The sequence below is a fragment of the Lytechinus pictus genome, chromosome 2, assembly GCF_037042905.1.
Source record: "Lytechinus pictus isolate F3 Inbred chromosome 2, Lp3.0, whole genome shotgun sequence".
NCBI lineage: Eukaryota > Metazoa > Echinodermata > Echinoidea > Temnopleuroida > Toxopneustidae > Lytechinus > Lytechinus pictus.
In genome coordinates this window covers 62,931,477-62,954,680 of record NC_087246.1, presented here as the reverse complement: position 1 = coordinate 62,954,680, position 23,204 = coordinate 62,931,477, and the positions used below count along the sequence as shown (strand labels likewise).

The window sequence follows — 23,204 nt, the reverse complement described above, 5'->3', positions numbered from 1 at the left end:
AGGTTTTGATTTATCGTTTTAATATTTCAGTTGGTTTTTTTTTTTTTTCCACCACCCATTCCTTACAGTAATTCCTTATTGACTTATGTACATTTCTTTAAATGTGTATATTGTACAGCATAAAACTTATTATGGATTCATCAATTTATTTATTGGTAATGTATTTTAAAAAAACCACATAGTTATAAATTTTAATGTCTTAATTCTCATTGTAATATAAGATATTATTTGCACAATTGAATCCCAATTGTCACCAGAAAAGTGAATTATAAATCTAACTTGTCTGTACAGTTCAAATTTAAATTCACATTATCTTCACTTGTAATATGATTAAATTCTAAATTATCATGATCATGACCATTAATATTTTGTAACTAAAACATGTGTTCCTTATTGTCTTATAAAATTGCAATAGTTTAAACACAATTCTTGCCTTAAATGAGTATTGTTAGTTTAATTTATAATACAATTCAGATTTATATTTTCTTCACTTGCAACATAGGCCTAACTCAAATTGATTATTTATTATTTAAAATCATTTATATTACTTGTAATCTACTTTTCTTTGCTTCAAACATGTAATTCTTGGTTTATCTTCAAATTGATCTTTTGTATTATATGCAACAATTTGTATGTTTTTAATTGTAAATTCATATGCAATTCAGCCTTCTAGGCTGCAATATCTGAATAAAACACCTTGAATTGAATTGAATTGAATTGACAAGAAACCATAAAAAAATATTGTATATATATGAAAAAACAAGGTTTGGTCAGTTTTCTATGGGGCCTATCCTGGACTAATAAACATGTAAGTACATTGCACATGTACCTTACAATTTACATTAGACTGCGGTTGTTTGTACTTTTTACATTAAAGGTTGTCCAATCATAATTATATAAGTACAGCGGGATGTCGAAAAGAAGTGAGAGTGAGAGAAAGGGGGTGGGATAAAATTAGTTAGACAGAAACAGTGGTGGGAAAAATGAGACCGAATGTGAGAGACAGTGGGAAAATCAGAGAGGGATGAAGAGAGAGATAGAGAAACTATAAAGAATACAAAAGAGCGAGAGAGAGAGAGAAAAGGTTTTAGATGTTAATTTGTGATAAAAAGATAATATTTGTATGGCTTCCATTGGCTTTTGAAATGTTATTTTTTCAAAGGTTTTATAGATATCTTTTTTTTTGGTGGGTCAAATAGTTATGCATTGAAATAATTGACAAAAATCTTAGAAAGTACACTGTATATGTATATCTCATGGAATTCTTGTGTCTTTTAAAAGTTATATGGGCATCTTCACTGATTAGAATACAAGATTAATTTCATTCAAGTAAATAACAATATTGATACGTGTATGTTAGATTATGTCTTTTTTAATAGAAATGTAGAACACAATGTATAAAATATAATCATGTTGATTAAAGGCAAGATATGCTACAATAGTATACAGATAAAAGATCATAATATTTGAGATGGCATGTTATAAATGCATAAAACAGGTCCCTGTATGTCTGTTATATACACAACAAAAACAGTACGTCCCCCCCCTAAATAAAAATGCTGTAACTTTTGCGTAACAGTCTACAGGGGTCGGTGGCCGGGGGGGGGGGGGGCAAGAGCCCAAAATTTTCCGGTCATAATTATCATGGTATGATCAGGCGTAATGGTGTAATGAGGCGACGATTTTAAGAGGGCCAGACATTGCGTATCAGGTAGAATTTATCTTTATAAAAAAAAGTTGCAAGCGAAGCGAGCGAGCAAACTTTTACATTTTCAATACAAACTTTACATTTTCAATACAAAAATCAAATTTTGTGATAGATTTTGACATGATATCCAGAGAATGATATTTCCCTCTTCTCTCTTTCCATTCCTTTTTTTTGTGGTCTGTACGCCACTGTGAACAGGATTCTTTGCGGCAGTAGCATGAAGAGTAAAAAAAAAAAAAAAAAAAAAACGAGGGGCGCAGTATGGCGCATGTGCTATAAAAGCTGCTTAATATAAGTCGCGAGCGATAAAAGAAATCACCTTTTCATGAGAATCTAACTTTGAAATATTTTTAGACATTATATTCAGTAAATAAAATCATACCCTACTCTTTTTCTTTGCTTTTCTTTCCTCCTTTTTATCTTGGTTGTAGAACTTTTGGGGACCATGCATGGCCCAACCATTCCATACGGCAGTGCTATGCGGTTAGGGTCCGGGGCGGAGCCCCCGGAACTTAGTGATATCAAAGCCATTTAAACCTCGCTGATTGCTGCTATCTTTAATCAAATCGCGGGTATATACAGAATATAGCTTTTACACAACACATAATTTTATATTCAACCCAGTTGAACCAAATATTTTGAGGGGGCAAAACATAGCATTGTGGGATAATTTGTAAAAAGTTGCCAGCGAGCTGGAAAATATTGCCTATTTAAATTAATCTAATTATGTGATAGATTTTTTCCATTATATTCAGCAAATAACACATTTCATTATTTCCATTCATTTCATTATACATTGTCTCCTATAATTTCTTTCTTGGGTGTGGAACCAAGAGTGATTGAACGTAAAGCTTAATGTAGGAAGGGTCCCTACACAGTAAAATAAGAATTATACAACGCTGTTTACTATATGAACCTTACAGTAATTGTTTAAACAGTTTAAACAAGTGTTTAAATCTTAAGCAACAAAGTTTAATTTTCAATATCTAATCTTCAATAAATTAAACATGATTGTTTAAACGGTTAAACAAATACTGTAAGGTTCATATAGTAAACAGCGTTGTATAAAATCTTAAACAGCGTTTTTACTGTGTACAGGGGGCGTTATAGAGCCATTTGAAAGTTATAGATGAAGAGCCCCTACTGCGTGGGGCAAAGCCCCGGTAGCTTATTTGCATAAAATTTAGGAAGCTTATAGCACATTGTTGTATACTGTCCATCTCTTTTCCCGCTATTTACTTTTAATCCTCGGCAGCCCGGTCGTGTTAATAATTTTTTTTTTCTTGTCCAATTTCTTTGTTTCCTCATTTAGCTTTTGACTTATTCCATTCTACCTTCGTTTCCCGCTATTGTTTGCCACTTTGTCACCTTTTGATTTATTTCCCATCATGCTATTGCATTACATAGGCCTATTTCGGAATGATTTGTTCTTTCTCAAATGTTCTTCTTTCGTTCCTTTTTCCGCTTAATTCCTTCCTTTTTCATTCAAAAAAATATTTTTTTATCTTCATTTTCTTGTCACTTTTCCCTTTCCTTTTCCTCCTTTCCCTTTCCTCCTTTCCTTTTCCCCTTTCCTTCCCCTTTCCCCCTCCCTTTTCTCTTTTTCCTTTTTTTTTTATTTTCCCGGTGAAATTTGCCAGGGGGCAGCCTGTCCCCCGCCTGTTACGCCATGGTCATAAGTTTATGCAGGCCCGGGGGTATGCAGGGGCCGCGGAACCGGGGGACTCGGGGTTTTAATTTCAACCAAAGTTGGCTTCATCAGCTCCCCGGCCACCCCCTCAGCACTGACAAAAAATTAAGGCCCGTTGTACTATTAAACCTTTAAAAATGTGTGGGACAAAAAAGTGTTATGTGTGTGTCAGTGACATACACATAACACTTTTTTGTCCCACACATTAAATTTCAATAAATTCATAGGCTTGTTGTATAGCTCGGGCGAGGCCGGTGTACCGGCGGATCCTGCGCCTGGCAGATACTGTTCTAGGCACCAAATCCGCCGGCGGATCGTGTTCTACTCTGGCGGATTCAGTACCACTCTCTTCGGAAGATATCGTTCTTGCGCTATCGCGATATCCTTCATTCACATACGTCACGTGATACGAGAAAACTAGTCAAAAGCGGTAGATTTCATCAATTAAAGCTTGCAGAAAAAGATATTTATGTTATCTCTATGTGATATGAGTGAAAAAATAAAATGCGTAATCTGAAAGGGGAAAATAACGCATTTTCTTGTTACAACTCTATGGAATTACACCACTTCTAACATTGCGAGGCCGGTGAAAGCATTTTCGAAACCCGATATATTCAGCTGTAAGCGATGACTGCATGAAACTTGCATTTCTGTTTTTAGTTTAAATTAATAGCTTTTGATTTGTCTGATTTGTCAATTAAATTTTGGGGTCTGGTCTGGGTCTTTAAATAGTCCACACTTAGTCTTCATTCAACTGTCAATGTCTGCTGCACTACTAGTATACAAAGAATTTTCCCCCAAGATAATGCTTGTATTCAAATAACATGCATTTGTTAATTTATTTCATACCTATTAATTTATTGCAGTATGAAAAATCCTTCTTATCACAATTTTAGGGATAAATTGGGCACAATATGCATCGATTAATACAGAGTATTAAATGAAGGCAAACAATGGCAGTTTCGATCATTAAAATCAGTAGTTTGTATCAAAGGGATGGTCCGGGCTGAAAATATTCATATCTTAATACATAGAGTAGAATTCACTGAGCAAAATGCTGAAAATTTCATCAAAATCGGATAACAAATAATAAAGTTATTGAAGTTTAAAGTTTAGCAATATTTTGTGAAAACAGTCGTCATGAATATTCATTAGATGGGCTGATGATGTCACATCTCCACTTTCCGTTTTCTTATGTTATTACATAAAATCATATTTTTTTCATTATTTCATACTTGTGTGAATAATATGTCTCTTTTATAATGAAATAAGTTGCAGCAATAAATATCTAATGCACTAAATCAATTGTCAATTCAATTTTTCTAGTTCTTGGAGGAAAAAATTTGAATAAACCTAATTTCATATAATAAAATACAAAAGAACAAGTGGAGATGTGACATCATCAGCCCACCTAATGAATATTCATGACGACTGTTTTCACAAAATATTGCTAAACTTTAACATTCAATAACTTTGTTATTTGTTATCCGATTTTGATGAAATTTTCGGCATTTTGCTTATAGTGAATTCTACTCTATTTGTTAAGCTATAAATACTTTCAGCCCGGACCATCCCTTTAAGCTTTCTAAAGGGAAGTATAAATAATGATCACTGCAAATGAAATTCTTGATTTACGAAATTCCAATGTATTACTATTATTTCCTCCACATTTTCTCGTATATTTTTTTTTATTTTCTCTCCCTCCCCTTCCTCTTTCTGTTTCTTCTTTTTGGTGCTATATTACCCACGCGTATACGCCCCAGGTATATTATTCATAATGTGCCAGAAAGGTTACGAAACTGGAAAAGAGGCAAAAGGGGCGAAATGAGCAGGGATAGAAAGAAAGGCAAAACAAATAAAGAAATGAAAACCAGGAGGGGTATAGTGAGAAACAAAAGATATAAAGGAGAAATTATATTTCACTAAAGATCCCATATTGATCTTAAAATTAGATGACTGAGAGGTAAATTAGGGAGCACCAAACGGTACGTGGCGTATCTAACTTTTGTCCGGGTGAACTTCCGGTCCCCTTTAATTGATTAAGATTCCTTAACATTGAAAAAAAAAAAAATATATATTTTTATTAAATACATGAAAAATTAAAAATAGGCTTACAATTAACTACATAAGAAGTTGATCACGTTTTGACATTCTTTTTTGATGTTTGTTAGAAATATCAAATTTATGTTTTTACCAAAAATTAGCATTCTACAAGCAACAATATTATGAGCGAACAGCAAAACATAATTATTTTCATACATAATTTGCATCATTTATTTTGAAATATGAAGTTTTAACTTGTTGAAATTTTTCTAAACATTTGTAGTTTAAAAAATCTATAGGCCTATATGGGGTGCAAATTTTCGCCAAACAGTCTGGCAAACTGACACTAAACATGGTGTGAAAAAGCACAGTTAAAGAGGTCGATGCATACTGCGGACTGAAAAAAGTATAAAAATTCACAAAATAGAATGATGAAAATTTCATCAAAATCTTATATAAATAGCATAGTTTTGGCGTATGTGCCAGGTCTATGTAATACATGAAATATCGAGACATCATTTCTCCTATTATTCATCATCCCCATCGAGCCCTTTGTCAAAAGCTGTATGGATCCGCCCCTGAATAAGAATTCACTAAAGGCGGACGAACCCCCCCCCCCCCCCATTGCGATCGACATTGCCTGCAGAGCCGCGCATGCGCGCGCTGCCGAGGTTGTCTGTCCAAATCAATATTAAACGTATAGTCAATAGAACCAAATCCGCCGAGGAACCAAATCTGCAAACATCAAGCCGCGTCAAACCCGGCGGATATGGTTCCGATTGAAAACGATATCGGCCATTTAGAACCATATCTGCCGGCGGATACGGTATCCGCCGGTGGAACCAAATCCGCCGCTACACCCGGCGCCACTTCCACTACATGAGCACAATACTATAGGCAGTACGTACAACTGCAAACATGGGAATTAAACCGGGAATTAAAAACGGCCCAGAGCAATATCGCTCACGATTATTTAAATTGGTTTTAAATCGGTAATTAAGAATAAAAAATGGTCAGATTTTATACATTTCGGACAGAAAGACCTTTTCCTAGATAGCTCTATTTAACATATCAGGGACAGTGGCGTAACAGGGGGGGCAAGCGGCCCCCCTGGCGGATCATCACCGGGAAAATAAAAAAAAAACGGGGGGAAAAAAGAAAAGAGAGGCGAAAAGAAAGAAAGGGAAAGGGGAAGGAAAGGGAAAAGTGAAAAGAAAGAACAAATCATTCCGAAATAGGCCTATGTTATGCAATAGCATGATGGGAAATAAATTAAAAGATGACAAAAATGGCAAAGTCATAATTTATTACTGTACCGACTGGATAACATTTTTGTTGTTGCTTTGCTTGCTATTAGCTAAAACATGTTTATAGAATACGATAATCAGCAAAAGCGAAAATATTCTCTCTTTTTAATGAGTTGATATCAATTTCAATATGAGCGTGGTTTGTTGCGCCCATTTTTATTTCCGTGTTTTTAGCACTGTAATATTAAAGAATGCATGATCTCGCCCTAATAATATTGAAATTTAAATCCTGACTGTTTTAGATACTCATTATAGGCCCTATTTTCATTATCTACATGTACATGGGGGTGGTGGGGGCATGGCCCGACTACAATCTGTACGCCAGTAATAGTGCAAAACGATATAGACAAAAGGAACCCCCCCAAAAAAAAAAAAAAAAAAAAAAAGTTAGAAACAGAAATCGATGTAGTTCTTGTTTTTGTTATTGTTACCATCATGGACCTATAGGTCCGAATGGTGTTATAGCGTCCACATCTCCATGGTCTCGGTCTCAATACTAGTATAGTCTGCTGTGCTGCAAACTCTTCACTCGAGTTATGAATCCGGGATCTGAATCCACAGTGTACAATTATGTATAGAAGGCCTCTCTTGCTCACAACAAGTTTTATATTTGCTCATCTTACGCAAGGACTCATGTGTTTCACTCAGAGTCTGTGCCTGCAGACTAAGTCAAGACCGTTAAGTTTTCAATTAGGGTCTGTGCATGTCTGGCCTATAGACTACTTCCATGGGGGGAATTCCCGAAGAAAGTGCGCCAAGATCAATTCGGGCTGCGAACATAGAGTTATAGTACGTATTTAACTCTATGGCTGCGAATTAGTGCGGTGCATATCGAGACTCCTATTTTAAAGCTTTGAATTTTCAACCATGTCAAATGTGGCAGCGGATTTCTACAAAAACATGGTGCAGTGTTATCTCTGTTGACTATAATTAAGAAAAAGTTCTAAAGCTTAACCATATTGTCGTTTTCATGCTAATCTGTCAAAAATCAAGTTACGCAGGGGCCGCGGAAGCGGGGGGCTTCAGCCCCCCCCCCCCCCACTTTTTTCCAAAACCGTGTACAAAAACGTAAAAATTACCATATGATTGTGATTTTTAGCATGGTCAGCCCCCCCCCCACTTTTGGCTCAGCCCCCCCCCCCCCCCCCCCCCCACTTTGAAAACCGTTCCGCGGCCCCTGTTACGTACGTTTTATATATATAGAGCTATATATACGGACGGCAAAACTTATTAGCTGCCTTGCATGGCCTTCACTTCAGTTCTGATCTCCGTACCAACTGGGAACCACTCCACCCGGAACCCCACGGCACAGCCTGGCGCCGTTGCATCGGCTTTTCCGCTGACCTGCAGATCTGATGTTGGCTGCTTGACTTTAGATGATTTAGTTTCCTTCCCTACCTTTTCCTTAGTCCACGTCCTGGACGATTTTTATTGATTGGGCAAACCAAAGGGGCAAACCTTTGGGGCAAACCCTATATCGGACCGTACCCCGGCCGCGCGCACACGTACATAACCAACACACACACGCCCTCCACTGATTCACTTACCCCCAGTGATTCACCTAACCCCGGCCACTGATTCACTTTTCCCGAAAAAAAAATCTTTCCTCTGACTATGACTATTTGAAGGAGATTGGAACTTAGATCTAATTTTATATCTAATTTTACATCTAAACTAAGTCTTAAATCTAACAAAGTTAGCTTGAATAGATGTCTTGCATCATGCATCATTCCTGTCTACCTTAGACAGTCCTTAAACTCGGCTAATCTACGTGCCGTGTCTACATGTACTCAAGTCAAGAACCCCCTGTTACAGCTTGTAACTCTGAGACCATTAAATTCATTTTGAGTCTTTCAACCCTGGCCTCCAAATGGCTAAGAAGGCTGTAGAACAGAACTTGTCATGCCCACTTTGTTTTGAAACCTTTGATGAGCCGACCATCCTGACTTCGTGTGGACACACTTTTTGTCGGAAATGTCTGAAGAATTATGACAAGTCCCGATCCCGTGAGGAAGGCGATCTCAATTACATGGTGTGTCCCATCTGCAGGGGGATCACAGAGTTTAAATCTACCAACCGTGTTGATGTTTTCTGCCCTAACCTGTTGGTCAAAGGCCTGGTAGATGATGTGAAAGATGTCCTTGAGAAGAAGAATCTAAAATGCACTGCCTGCAGACTACAAGGGGAGGCCGTTTCGTTCTGTAAAACCTGTGACTGTTACTTGTGTAAGGACTGCCTGACGAGTCATCGGAACATGTATAACTTATTTGAAGGTCATGAGATTATCTCATTGGAGGATGTCAGAAAAGGAAAGGTCAGTGAAAATTGCTCGCTCGTAGATACAACATTTTGAAATTAATATTATACAAACCATTTATAGGGTGCTTACTTTGGGCATTTCTAAGCACACTCGAAGATAATCTAGATCTTTATTCTGGAACCAAATATTATCTTTATTCTTGTACTTCATTAATGTTGATTTTTAAATATCTCATTACAGGAAGTGAAAAAAAGAAAGTCTGGCACAGGTAAGTAAAGAGAGAATATGTCAAAAACAGGTATTTGTTTCTTTTGAATGATTAAATTGGATAATACATGTACAGCGTAATGGATTGATTTTTATATCAAAATTGTAATTTTGGGTGGTATTCTAATAACATTGTTTAATTTAAGACTAAAATAGACTGTATCTTTTCTTTTTTTTTATTCTGAAGGTCATTAGGATCAATGAACTTTGGCCATGTTGGGGGTATTTGTTGATTTCCATCATAACTTTCAAAGTTTATGGATCTGGTTCATGAAACTTGGACATAAGAGTAATCAAGTATCACTGAACATCCTTTGTGAGTTTCAGGTCACATGACCAAGGTCAAAGGTTACTAAGGGTCAATGACATTTGATTATGTTTGGGGAATCAAAACAAAATCTTAACCAAGGTTAAGTTTTTTAAATATCATAACTCTGAAACTTGGACGTAAGAGCATTCAAGCATCAGTGAACATCTTGCATGTGTTTCAGGTCACATGACCAAGGTCAATGAACTTTGGCCGTGTTTGGGGGTATTTGTTGAATTGCCATATCTTTGAAAGTTTATGGATCTAGTTCATGAAATGTGGACATAAGGGTAAAATCAAGTATCACTGATCGTCTTGCACAAGTCTTCGGTCACACGATCAAGGTAAAATGTCATTTTTTTTAGGGCCAATGAACATAGAATTTCATCATCATATGAATGGTGTTTTTTGTGAATGATTATTCTTTAGTTGTTTTCAATGTCAGCACTGCTGCTATATTGAATCGCGTAATGCAGGCGAGACTGCCAGAGGCGCTCCCCTTGTTTTTGGTTGAACTGTTGATGATCCCACCACATATCTGTTGTAATTTTTTTTTTTGGAAAATATAAATTTGATTTTGAAATATTGTTTGTTGTGCTGCTGCAGTTTCAGTATATAACAATTATTTTATGAAAATTCTTTTTGAAATTTATTTGAATTGTCAATAGGCCTATATCCTTGTAGATCTTGATTGTAGATCTGGTTCATTCACATTTTATAATCTCTGTGGCTGTGTAATCCTGAATTCTAAGCTGAAAAATTATCACACAAAGACCACAATACAAATAAACACAGTTGGACAATGTAATATTGCTTTGATAAAGACCAGACACCCGGTCGGGTTGCCATGCTTATTTTTACAATCTTTATACAATTTAACATTATTTCAGAACAAGACTAATTCTGCACATTTTTTTCCATACTGCAACTTGGGCTAACACGTGAACATAAGTTCAGTTCAATCTTGTCCCTATCTATATCATTTGGAAAGCAGTGAGTGATTTTCTTTTTTTTTTCAATTAGACAGTCTCCATTGGTTCAGTTTACTGATTTTTTTAATTTTTTTTATTATCTATCTATAGATGAACACCCTAGCAGAAGACCAGCTGAGACTCATAACCCCTCCAGCTCAACACACAATGACCCAAATGCCACGTCCAGTTCCACTTTGAGACAAGTGGCCATCAAGATGATAGTGCTTGATGATGGCACCAAGATTAAAACAATGCCAGACGGGAGCAAGATCAAGGTTATGCCTGATGGCCGCAAGTTTAAGATGAAGAGTCTGACTTCATCCACGGCCCGAACTGCGGATGCTCGTTCGAGTTCCAGCCGACTGAATAGTGGATCCACTGTGCCACCAGATCCCTCATCAAATGCATCCAGGCAAGATGAACGTCTTCACCAACCATCAACCTCAGGTACTAGCGTTGGTGAGCCAGTACAAAGAGCCCTCCAGAACAACACAGGTGGACTCTCTAGCAGAAGACCAGCTGAGACTCGTAGCACCTCAAGCTCGAAGAAAATTAACCCAAATGCCAAGCCCAGTTCCAAGTCTAAAGTAAGGGCCGTCAAAGTCATATTACTCAGTGATGGCACCATGATTAAAACAATGCCAGACGGGAGCAAGATCAAGGTTATGCCTGATGGCCGCAACTTTAAGATGAAGCGTCTGACCTCGTCCTCGGCCCCGAAGTAGAATAATGGTTCACATTCTAGCCAGCTGAGTAATCCGGCACCAACCAGTCTGAATTCATCCAGGCCAGATGAACATCTGGAGAATCCATCAAGCAGTGATACCATTACCTATCAAGAGCATTCTTCTTCATCCGAGTCTGATTTTGAGAAAACAAGGTTGGTGATCATTGTTCAAATTGGTTTATTCTTATACCAGATTAGTTGATAATAATAATAACATAATAATAGTATGCAACATTTATGTAGCACTTAATACAATGTTTCTATTATAGGACAAGTCCAACCCAACAAAAAGTTTATTGGAATAAAAAGAGAAAAATTTAACAAGCCTAACACTGAAACTTTCATCAAAATTGGTTGTAAAATAAGAAAGTTATCACATTTTAAAGTTTTGCTTAATTTCACAAAACAATTGTATGCACATCCTGGTGGGTATGCAAATGAGGAGACTGATGATGTCATCCATTCACTATTTATTTTGGATTTTATTATATGAATTATGGAATATTCTATTTTTTCTCCTCATTGTCAAGTGAAACAGTGATTAATTCCTCCCTGAACATGTGGAATGAGCATTGTTTAATACAATATGATTCAGTCAAGTTGATCTTTATTGTCAAATCTATAAAAAAAAATGAAGTATTGTATAATTCAAACAATAAAAACAAAAGAAATAGTGAGGGACATCACTGACTGTCTCATTTGAGTTGTGCATATCACTATTTTGTGAAAAATAAAAACTTAAAAATGTCATAACTTTCTTATTTTACATCCAATCCAATTTTGATGAAATTTTAGCGTTTTGCTAGTTTAATTTTTCTCTATTTATTCAAATCAACATTTTTCTGGGGTGGACTTGACCTCTAAAGGACAAGTCCACCCAACAAAAAGTTGATTTGAAATTGAAAAAAAAAGAAAAAAAAATCAACAAGCATAACACTGAAAATTTCATCAAAATCAAACCAGATGTAAAATTATGACATTTTAAGAAAGTTAAGACATTTTAAAGTTTCACTGAATTTCACAAAAGTTACATGCACATCCTGGTTGGTGTGCAAACGAGGGGACTGATGGCATCACTTACTAGTTCTTTTGTATTTTATAATATGGAATATGGAATATTCAAGTTTTCTCATTGTCCTGTGAAACATATTTTTATTCCTCCCTGGAATATGTAGAATTACCATTTTTATACTATTTTATGGTTCAGTCAAGTTGATCCTTCTCGTCATATCTGTAAAAATTGAAATATTGTATAATTCAACAATAAAGAGCTAAAGAATAGTGAGTGAGGGACATCAGCAACTCTCATTTGCATGTCACTGAGTTGTGCATATAACTGTTTTGTTAAAAATAAGCAAAACTTTAAAATGTCACAATTTTCTTATTTTTCATCGGATTTTGATGAAAATTTTCAGCATGCTTGTTTGATTTTTCTCTATTGATTCAAAACAACCTTTTTTCTGGGGTGGAGTTGACCTTTAAGGGTTTAAAACTTCTTGCCAAAATGATAAGATAGCAGGAGGGGAGCTTTTTTAAGAGAGAATGAAACCCAGGGGAAAAATCTTATTTTGATAAGCAATTTAAGAACCAATTCCCCCCCCCAAAAAAAAAAAAAATAAGTAAGGAAATTATGAAAAAACTTTTTGCTTCCAAGTGATATGTTTAGTAGTATAACTCTCCCTATATTTTGCACACAAAAATCTCCATATGGCCTGACATTCAAAATGTTAGAAATGCACCCTAAATGGCAGAATCTACCTACCCAATTTGTGACCTTAAATGGTGTAATCAAAGAGAAAGGTTCCAAGAACAGGAATGAAAGTTGGATACCTAAAGTTGAGTGAATATGGGAAATCAACTAATTTGCTTTCCTAAAAGTGTCCACATCTATGTGCAATTAAACAAAACAAAACCCATGCTAAGAGGCTCATGATTATCAATCATTGCACCCCTAAATGTTGTAATCCACATTTAAACTCGCAAGCGCAAGAAGTGAGCAGTAAAGGTTACCCCAAGTGTCCAGCGCTGGTGAATGGTGCTTATAAAGCAACCCTTTTGCTAAAAGACAGCAACGATAACTGGTAGCCTGAAATGAGACCCTCTTGTTCATGCCCTTTTCTTTGACACAGTTAAGCAGGTCATGTGAAATAGATTGAAATTATTTATCTTTGTTATGCCATAGGCTATTGTGGTGATATGATTAGGGGAACAGCTTTGTATCAGTAGGCCCAATTCTTATTGTATAATTTGTGAAAATTTGATATGATTTTTTTTTAGTTATTATTCTGCTATGGATATGTTAATGTTTTATTTTGATAATATTCCGTGAATGCCAGTATTGATAACTTCTCAATTCCCAACAGCCCTTTTGAATCAGAGGAGGAAGATACTTGGAGTGAGGAAGATGGGAGTGAAGATAATGACTCTTTCGTAAGTTTAATTATTTCACTTTCGCATTAAACTGTAAAAAAAAAAATAGATGAAATACCTCATTAGAACAAAATTTACATATACCAGTTGAATGTATTGTTCAGTTGGAGAGTTGGTGCTCCTGATATACTATTTTCGTCTAGAATTGAAAATAATTACATATTTTGATGCTAGATAAGTGACTTCAAGTACAGGTTACATTTGTTTGAACAGTATTGGTTCAGGAATGACTATTCAGGTATTGTTTGAGGGTTTTGAACAAAGAGCCATTTTTGTGTAAAATAATTTTGTTCCTGCAAATAGTGTTGTACTAGGTTGTACCATAGGCCTACCGTGATTAAATGTAATGAGCTGCGAGTAAACTGTGACTGTTATCTGATAATTTGAAATTATATTTATAAAAAGTCACCAGGGCCCCGTCTAACAAAGAGTTGCGATTGATCTGATCAATCGCAACTATTGAAAGCCAGCAAAGTCAACATATAAAATGTATGTTTGTTCAAAAAAGTTTCTAGATATGAATGTATATCCATAAATTCATTGATTTCTTGACAATTTAGTGTGTTCTTCTTTGTTAACAAAGGACATTTTGCAAAGTTCCTATAGAAAAAATTATGACACTGGTGGATTTCCATAGAGTTACGACTGCTTGGATCAATCGCAACTCTTTGTAAGACGGGGCCCAGGTAACATGAATTGGATATCAAATGATGTGTCACATTGTAGCCCTTCATGCTTCCTGAAATTCTAGTGGTACCTTTAGCTTTGACCCTTTTCTTTGACACAGGACAACTGGTTTGATAAGAGCAGCAACACTGAGTCTAGACCATCAAGTGATGATGAAGTGGACAGTGATGAAGACGAGGATGACAATGATGAAGAAGATGAGGAGGAAGATGATAATGTAGAGGATGAGTTGGATTCTGATAATAACGATGAAGAAGACAATGACCCCCTGCTAGAAAGGTACAGTGGTTTTTTTCATTTTCAACAGATGGTAGTACTCAGGGGCGGTAGTCTGAACATTGTCTTTTCTCTATATTTTGTCTTCTCTTAGAGATATGACAAAATCTGTATTCTGTTGGATGTCATAACTTTTGTCATAAATTTTGTCTCTTCCTGTTAGCGTGCACCAAAATGTGTTGCTCCTAAATGCGCATAATCCCAATAAACAAGCAAAAGATATGACAAAGTTTATGACAGGGTCTAGCAGTCATAAATTTTATCATCTTTTAGTACCAAATATCCGGATACCATGCCGACTAAATGTCAAGCATGTATTATTTAGAATAGATTGTGGTTTAAGTGAATTAGAATGCTATCAGTCAAGTGGGCCTATATTACAATAATACTCTACTCAGAATGTTACATTGTGTATTACGAACTTGTCAGATTTGAGATTTTGTTATGAAAGCTGCTGGTTTGTTTTTGGTTTAACCCAAACTTGGGCAGGGGGGGGGGGGAAGCTTACACCGTGACATTTTTTATTTTTTTCCTTCAAGTCTCCTACATCTTTTAAGACCAAATTTGCGACACCCGGGTACATGGTTGGCGCAGATAGGCATAATTTTGTACATGCATATTGCACTAAAAATTCTTCAAAAACATGGTTTTGTGTGAAATATCAATACAATTGTGTTTTAAGCCAAATATCATCAATGTATACATAATACATAAAATATGCAATTACTTGTCACTTTTGCATAATGCAGGTGAGACTGCCAAGGGCATTCCTCCTATTTGTCTTCCTTCCAGATCAACGTGTCAATAGGATTTTTCTTTAAGCATTGGTCATTATTAGAATTTGATATGTCATTATTACTCTAAAATCATTTCATTTTATTTCCATGCAAGGATTTTCTAAGAAGGTGAAGTATGGAGAGCCTGTTCAGAAGAATCCAGGCCAAAAAAGGAAGTATGAAGAGAGTGATGAGGTGTATAGTTCAGGTGAAGATTATTAGGATGATCAGGCCTTTGGATTGTAATACATCTTTACATATGAACCAGCAGCCTTATATAAATAGATAAAGTATACAATCTACTTACTTTGAACTTCAGTGTTATTGTGACATATTTATTTATCTAAATGATGAAAGAAAGAGTTCCATGTTATAAGGATATATATATTACAGAATAGTTGTTTTCAATTTTATTTATTCCGCAATAGCGATCCCGTTAATATTATGAAAGCTTAATGGCTTTCTAAGAGAATATCTTATATTACAAGCTAAATCTCTATCAAAACTACATGACTGCAATTTTCTCTTCTCCTTGCTCAAAATGTCTGAAAAATAGTTTTTTACCCACTCTCTTTTTCTTTAACCCTTTCTTTTTGTCCTAATATTTCTTTCCTTTCAGGGAATGAGACCATGGGGAAATTTTTTCTTTCGGTTTGATGGTGATTTGCTGTGATTAATAGTTTTTATAATATGAGGTGGTGTTGTGTTCCTCTTTTGTCTATGTTCCTTCCCCTTGTTCTCATTTTCCCTTCTATTTGACACATTTTTAAGAGTATTTATTATATATACTTGACTATTTTATTCTTTTTATATGATACATATGAATATATACCTTTAATTTGTACATAAGACGGTATTGGTCCTGGGGACTGTTCTTTTTTTTCCCTGCCTGCATACATGTAGCAAGACATAGACATTGATTTTTAGAGAGCAGCTGTGTGGTCAGCATCAAATGTTAATTAGATTTTTTAAGATTTTAAAATGTTAATTATGTAATATCTCTGAAAATTTTAGAAAATGTGTCACTAATCATTTGGTCTGAATATTCGAGTTTACCATCTTGCGTTATCAATAGAAAGTTAAAACCAAAGATTAAGATTTTGAATTATGTAAAACTTTGATAGAATAGTTATCAGGTATCAGCACTTGGATGAATATAATTTCAGGTCACTGGTCATTTCAGATCAATGAACTTTGATAAAATTGATATTTTGTCCATTATACAGTGCGTCCCAGAAAAAACGAAACCGAGATTTAGCGATGATTTATCATAACTTAATCACAAATAAAATAGACAAATGACCTACCAATGTAAAGCTTAGAATCTCATCTTTCATCTGATATTAATTAGATTATTTTTCCTTCACGCATGAGTGAGCAAAAACGATTTGAAGAGGGGATACCAAAAAGTCATTTGGCGGGTTGTATCTAGCTTTCAAAAGGAAAACCACATTTTTAAAAAGTTCAATATCTGCTCTTTAATTTGATACCTCAATTACAGAAAATGGTCAAGAAATAACAAAGTTCTGGTTATTTGAAATAAGGCTTGAATTTCAATAATTTCATAAAATGAAGAGGTTTTACAGGCTAGCGTTCAAACTCACTCGACACTCCGTTTTGTTTGCGATCAGCCATAGTCCGGGTTATAATTGAGCAAGGTGCCACAAGAAAAAGGAGAAATTTTCATATAGTGCTTCTAGACCAGTTTTTTACGCTGAATATGAATATATGAGGTAACCAGGCTGTATCCTGAAAATTAACCTGTGAGGGCGCTTTTTTCAAAATGGCCGCCAAATTTTCAGAACATTTGAATTTTCGTACATAGATTTTGACATAAATATTCCATTGCCACAAAATTAGTGTCATATGAAAGACAAATAAATTTTATACAATTTGGTACTATTTATAGGGGATAAGTAGGTCATTTGGCTGAGATTTTAAGTAGAAAACTGCATTTTTTGTCATTTTTTCCCAAAAATTGAAAATTTTGCAAATACATGATTTTACATAATTCTGAGAAAAATGAATGAATTACCTTGAAATGTTCCAGAAAACTTTATTGATATACTATTATCATGTGGATGAAATTCCAACTCTGTATCATTCTTCTTAGCAAATTTATAAGGTATCAAACTTGAATACTTCAATTTCAGAAATGTCGCTTTTTGTATGCATTTCCATAGACTAATACGTATAACATGTACTGTACATGTATAATATGTATAATGTATAGTTTAATAAAATTTAAATGCAATTATCTCCGCTTTTTAACCACTTGGAGAGTTAAGAGTAGGCTTTTCTCTATCAGCTACATAAAACAAAATGTTGGCACATCAAGGCCTGACCCTCTCATGGGGTGGGGGTGTCGAAGTCACCCCCCCCTTGCCCTTTGCTATATCATGTTGTTGTATATTGCCTATTTGTTTGTGCTTTGTTGTACACCCCATTTTATTGATTCGAAACCACTTAGAGAGGAAAGAGTAGAGTTTGTTCTACCAGCTACATATAAATAAGCACTGGCACATTGAACCCTAGCCCTCTCATGGGCTGTCTAAGTCACCCCCCCCCCCTCTATATCATGTATATTGCCAATTTATTGGATATTTCACCATTTTGGATCACCCATTCAGGCAAAAGCGCGTTCCTACTATATAGTACAGCCAATTTTATTTTCTTGCAATGACTTGGAGAGGAAAGATCAGGATTTGCTCTATCAGCTACATATCAAGAAGTGTTGGCAAATCAAAGCCTATCCCCTTCAGAATGTTTAGGGGGCTGTAGAATTTACCCCACCAATTTTCGGTAATTGACTATCTATTGGACAGTCACAATTTGCATCACCCATTGAGGCAAAGGGCGTTTCTACTATATAGTACAGCAAATTTCTTTTCTAGCAATGACTTGGAGAGGAAAGAGTAGGCTTTGCTCTATCAGCTACATATAAAGAAGTGTTGGCAAATCAAAGCGTATCTCCTTCAAGCGGCTATAGAAGTTACCCCACTAATTTTCGGTTTTTGGCTATTTGTTGAAAAGTCACCATTTTGGAGCCCCCATTGAAGCAAAAAGGCGTCTCTGATATATAGTTCTGCCACTTTTATTGCCTTGAAACCACTTAGAGAGGAAAGAATAGGCTTTGCTCTATCAGCTACATAATTTTGTGCTGGCAAATAAAAGCCTACCCCCTTCTGGGGGCTGTCGAAATCACCCCCTCACCCCTATGCGTTATTACCTATTTATTGGAAATTCACCTTTTTTGAGCCCCCATTGAGGTAAAAAGACATCTCTGATATAAAGTTCTGCCACTTTTACTGCCTTGAAACCAATTAAGGAGGAAAGAATATGCTTTGCTCTACAAAGAAGTGCTGGCACATTGAAGCTTACCTATCTTGGCGGCTGTCAAATCACCCCACCCCTCTTGCATTATTGCCTAATTATTTGAAAATTCACAATTTTTGAGCCCCCATTGAGGCGATATGCACTTCTGCTGTATAAAACACCCAATTTCATATTCTTGAAACCACTTGGAGAGGAAAGAGTAGGTTCCCATCTTTTAGCTATATATAACGAATTGCTGCCATATCGAAACCTGACCCACTTCAGGGGACTATATAGATGTTACCCCACCTTTTTTACGATTTTTTCCAATTCATTGGAAAACTCGCCATTTTGGAGCCCCATTGAGGCAAAAAAGTGTTTCTGGTACATGTATATAGTAGAGCCACTTCTTTATATGTAGCTGTTAGAGGAAAGCCTACTCTTTCCTCTCCAAGTAGTTTCAAGGCGGTAATAGTGGTAGAACTATATATCAGAACCGCCTTTTTGCCTCAATGGGGGCTCCAAAATGGTGAATTTTCCAATAAATAAGCAATAATGAAAAAGGGGTGGGGTGATTTCAACAGCCCTCTGATGGGGATAGGCTTTTATTTGCGAGCATGTCTTTATATGTAGCTGTTAAAGCAAAGCCTATTTTTTCTCTCCAAGAGTTTTCAAGGGTGAAAAAAGGCAGAAACATAATCAGAAATGACAATCTGTCCCGATGGGGGCTCCAAAGTGGTGATTTTTTCAATAAATAGGCAATAATGCAAAAGGGATGGGTGATTTCAACAGCCTCCTGCTGTTTGCCTGCACTTCTTTATATGTGGCTGATAAAGCAAAACCTATTCTTTCCTCCCTAAATGGTTTCAAGGATTTAAAAGTGGCAGAACTATATATCAGAAACGCCTTTTTTCCTCAATGGAGGCTCCAAAATGGTGAATTTCAAGGGGGGGGGGTAATTTCGACAGTCCCCTAAAGGGAGTAGGCTTTTATTTGCCAGCACATCTTTTTATGTACATGATAAAGCAAAACCTATTCTTTACTCCCTAAGTGGTTTCAAGGCAGTAATAGTGGCAGAACTATATCAGAAATGCCTTTTTGCCTAAATGGGGGCTCCAAAATGGTGAATTTTCCAATAAATAGGCAATAATGCAAAAGGGGTGGGGTGATTTCAACAGCCTCCCGGAGGGGGTAGGCTTTTATTTGCCAGCACTTCTTTATATGTGGCTGATAAAGCAAATCCTATTCTTTCCTCCCTCAGTGGTTTCAAGGCAGTAAAAGTGGCAGAACTATATCAGAAACGCCTTTTTGCCTAAATGGGGGCTCCAAAATGGTGAATTTTTCAATAAATATGCTATAATGCAAAAGGGATGGGGTGATTTCTACAGCATCCCGGAAGGGGTAGGCTTTTCTTTGCCAGCACTTGTTTATATGCAGCTGATAGAGCAAAGCCTACTCTTTCCTCTCCAAGTCATTGCAAGAAAATGAAATTGGCTATATAGTAGAAACGCACTTTTGCCTCAATGGGTGATTCAAAATGGTGTAATTTCCAATAAATAGGCAATATACATGATATAGAGGGGGAGGGGTTGACTTAGACAGCCCCTGAGAGGGATATTTTTCGATGTGCCAGCGCTTCTTAATAATTTGTAGCTGATAGAGCAAAGCCTACGCTTTTCTCTCAAAGTAATTGCAAGAAAATAAAATTGGCTGTATGATATAGAAACGCCCTTATGCCTCAATGGGTGATCCAAAATGGTGAAATTTCCAATAAATAGGCAACATACATGATATAGAGGAGGGGGTGACTTAGACAGCCCCTGAGAGGGCTAGGGTTCGATGTGCTAGCGCTTATTTATGTAGCTGGTAGAACAAACTCTACTCTCTCAAATTAATAAAATACTAATAAGCACAAACGCTTTTTTGCCTTAATGTTGGGTCCAAAATGGTGAATTTCCAAATACATTGGCAATAAGCAAAAGGGGGAGGGGTGACTTCCCCAGCGCCCTCCCCCCCCCCCCCCCCCCCCCGGAGAGGGGTTGGCTTCGATGTACGTGCCACTTCTTTTGATATAGCTGGTAGAACAAACATGACAAAGCTTACTCTTTTCCTCTCCAAGTGGTTTCAAAGTAATTAAAGTGGCTGTACTGTATAGCAGAAATGCCTTTTGCCTCAATGGGTGCTTCAAAAAATAGTGATTTTCCAATAAATAGGCAATATACAACAACATGATATAGCCAAAGGGGGTGGGGGGGGGGGGGCTTCGACACCCCCACCCCATGAGAGTGTTAGGCCTCGATGTGCCAACATTTTGTTTTATGTAGCTGATAGAGAAAAGCCTACTCTTAACTCTCTAAGTGGTTAAAAAGCGGAGATAATTGCATTTAAATTTTATTAAACTATTCATTATACATATTATACATGTACAGTACATGTTATACGTATTAGTCTATGGAAATGCATACAAAAAGCGACATTTCTGAAATTGAAGTATTCAAGTTTGATACCTTATAAATTTGCTAAGAAGAATGATACAGAGTTGGAATTTCATCCACATGATAATAGTATGTCAATAAAGTTTTCTGGAACATTTCAAGGTAATTCATTCATTTTTCTCAGAATTATGTAAAATCATGTATTTGCAAAATTTTCAATTTTTGGGAAAAAATGACAAAAAATGCAGTTTTCTACTTAAAATCTCAGCCAAATGACCTACTTATCCCCTATAAATAGTACCAAATTGTATAAAATTTATTTGTCTTTCATATGACACTAATTTTGTGGCAATGGAATATTTATGTCAAAATCTATGTACGAAAATTCAAATGTTCTGAAAATTTGGCGGCCATTTTGAAAAAAGCGCCCTCACGGGTTAATTTTCAGGATACAGCCTGGTTACCTCATATATTCATATTCAGCGTAAAAAACTGGTCTAGAAGCACTATATGAAAATTTCTCCTTTTTCTTGTGGCACCTTGCTCAATTATAACCCGGACCATGCATTAAGTCTTTTGTTAACCATGCGATAGCTTCTGTGGGAAACCGGTGAAACAGTTTATTTAATGAAATTATGGAAATTCAAGCCTTATTTCAAATAACTAGAACTTTGTTATTTCTTGACCATTTTCTGTAATTGAGGTATCAAATTAAAGAGCAGATATTGAACTTTTAAGACATGTGATTTTCTTTTTGAAATTCATATACACCCCGCCAAATGAGTTTTTGGTATCCTTCCTTCAAATTGTTTTTGCTCACTCATGCGTGAATGAGGAATAATCTAAGTAATATCAGATGAAAGATGAGATTCTAAGCTTTACATTGGTAGGTCATTTGTCTATTTTATTTTTGATTAAGTTATGATAAATCATCGCTAAATCTCGGTTTCGTTTTTTCTGTGACGCACTGTATATCAAAAGTATGTAATCAAATTGTAAATTTCATATTGGCTTTACCAAAGAGTTTAAGGGGTATCTCACTGAGCGATGAATGCTTGCAGATGTATAGATTTAGGGATTTTGTCAGGGTTTATAATAGGTTAGATAGCTGAATTACAGACAGCTTTAATTGTTGGAGAGTATCAAACAAGTTCAAAATTTCTAATTCATTTTTCTCTAAACATTTGTAAGCCTTTGCAAATGATGTAAGACTGCTGCGATGCAGCAGTCTTAGCTGCGTTGCATGTCTTTTTAATTTATCAATGTTACCATTTTACCATTGTCACTTGTATATAAAATTGACCCACTCGAAAAATGTATGTCTACTACTTATGTCAGCGAACGTATCATTGTCTTTTCAATTTCAAGACCATTTGTAAATAATGGTAGTTTTTGATGTCGCAAACATTTGTAAGCGTTTGTAACACTCATCAGAAAAAAATGAAAATTATAATCGCAAGAGGCATGCATTCATTACTCCGTGAGAAACATCTTGTTTACACCAAATTAAATGATTATAATATTTATTGTATTTCATCTTCAAGAGTGATGCCTTGATATTGAAATAATAAAACATTACCTAGCTAACCCTAAAAGTTGCATGCTTTATTATTATTGTTTATTTATTAAAGAAAAAGGAAATATAATTCAGTGTGTGGAGGAAAATGAGATTATAAAATAATTCATGATAAATGATCGCAATAGTAGTGGTGATGATGGTGGTTATGAAGATGAAAATGATGGTGATGATGGGATGAGAATGATTGTGATGAATGGTGATAATGTTGATGGAGATGATTGCGATATGATGATATATGGTGATGGCGATAATGATGGTAATGACGAAAATGGTAATAGCAATGATGGTGATGATAATGATGTTGATTTAAAGAATGATAGTGACGGTGACAGTGATGATGGTGAGGATAAAGATGGTGACAACGATGATGTTGGTGATGATGGTGATGACAATTCCTGATGGCCAGTGGCAGACCGTGACCCG

The 23,204-nt window shown here is 35.9% G+C and overlaps 2 protein-coding genes across 2 annotated transcripts; both read left to right on the top strand.

The window, feature by feature from the left end:
- Window positions 1-8,433: 8,433 nt before the first annotated feature.
- LOC129269934 (uncharacterized) lies at window positions 8,434-16,705 on the top strand. The gene is made up of 6 exons (XM_064095873.1): window positions 8,434-9,062; window positions 9,249-9,276; window positions 10,665-11,436; window positions 13,647-13,713; window positions 14,501-14,679; window positions 15,568-16,705. Exons 1-3 carry the CDS (start codon window positions 8,619-8,621, stop codon window positions 11,279-11,281), a joined length of 1,089 nt encoding a protein of 362 aa, XP_063951943.1. The 5' UTR covers window positions 8,434-8,618; the 3' UTR covers window positions 11,282-11,436; window positions 13,647-13,713; window positions 14,501-14,679; window positions 15,568-16,705.
- LOC135153251 (prostatic spermine-binding protein-like) lies at window positions 13,940-23,180 on the top strand. The gene is made up of 3 exons (XM_064095713.1): window positions 13,940-13,951; window positions 14,501-14,679; window positions 22,907-23,180. Exons 1-3 carry the CDS (start codon window positions 13,940-13,942, stop codon window positions 23,178-23,180), a joined length of 465 nt encoding a protein of 154 aa, XP_063951783.1.
- The last annotated feature ends 24 nt before the right edge of the window (window positions 23,181-23,204 follow it).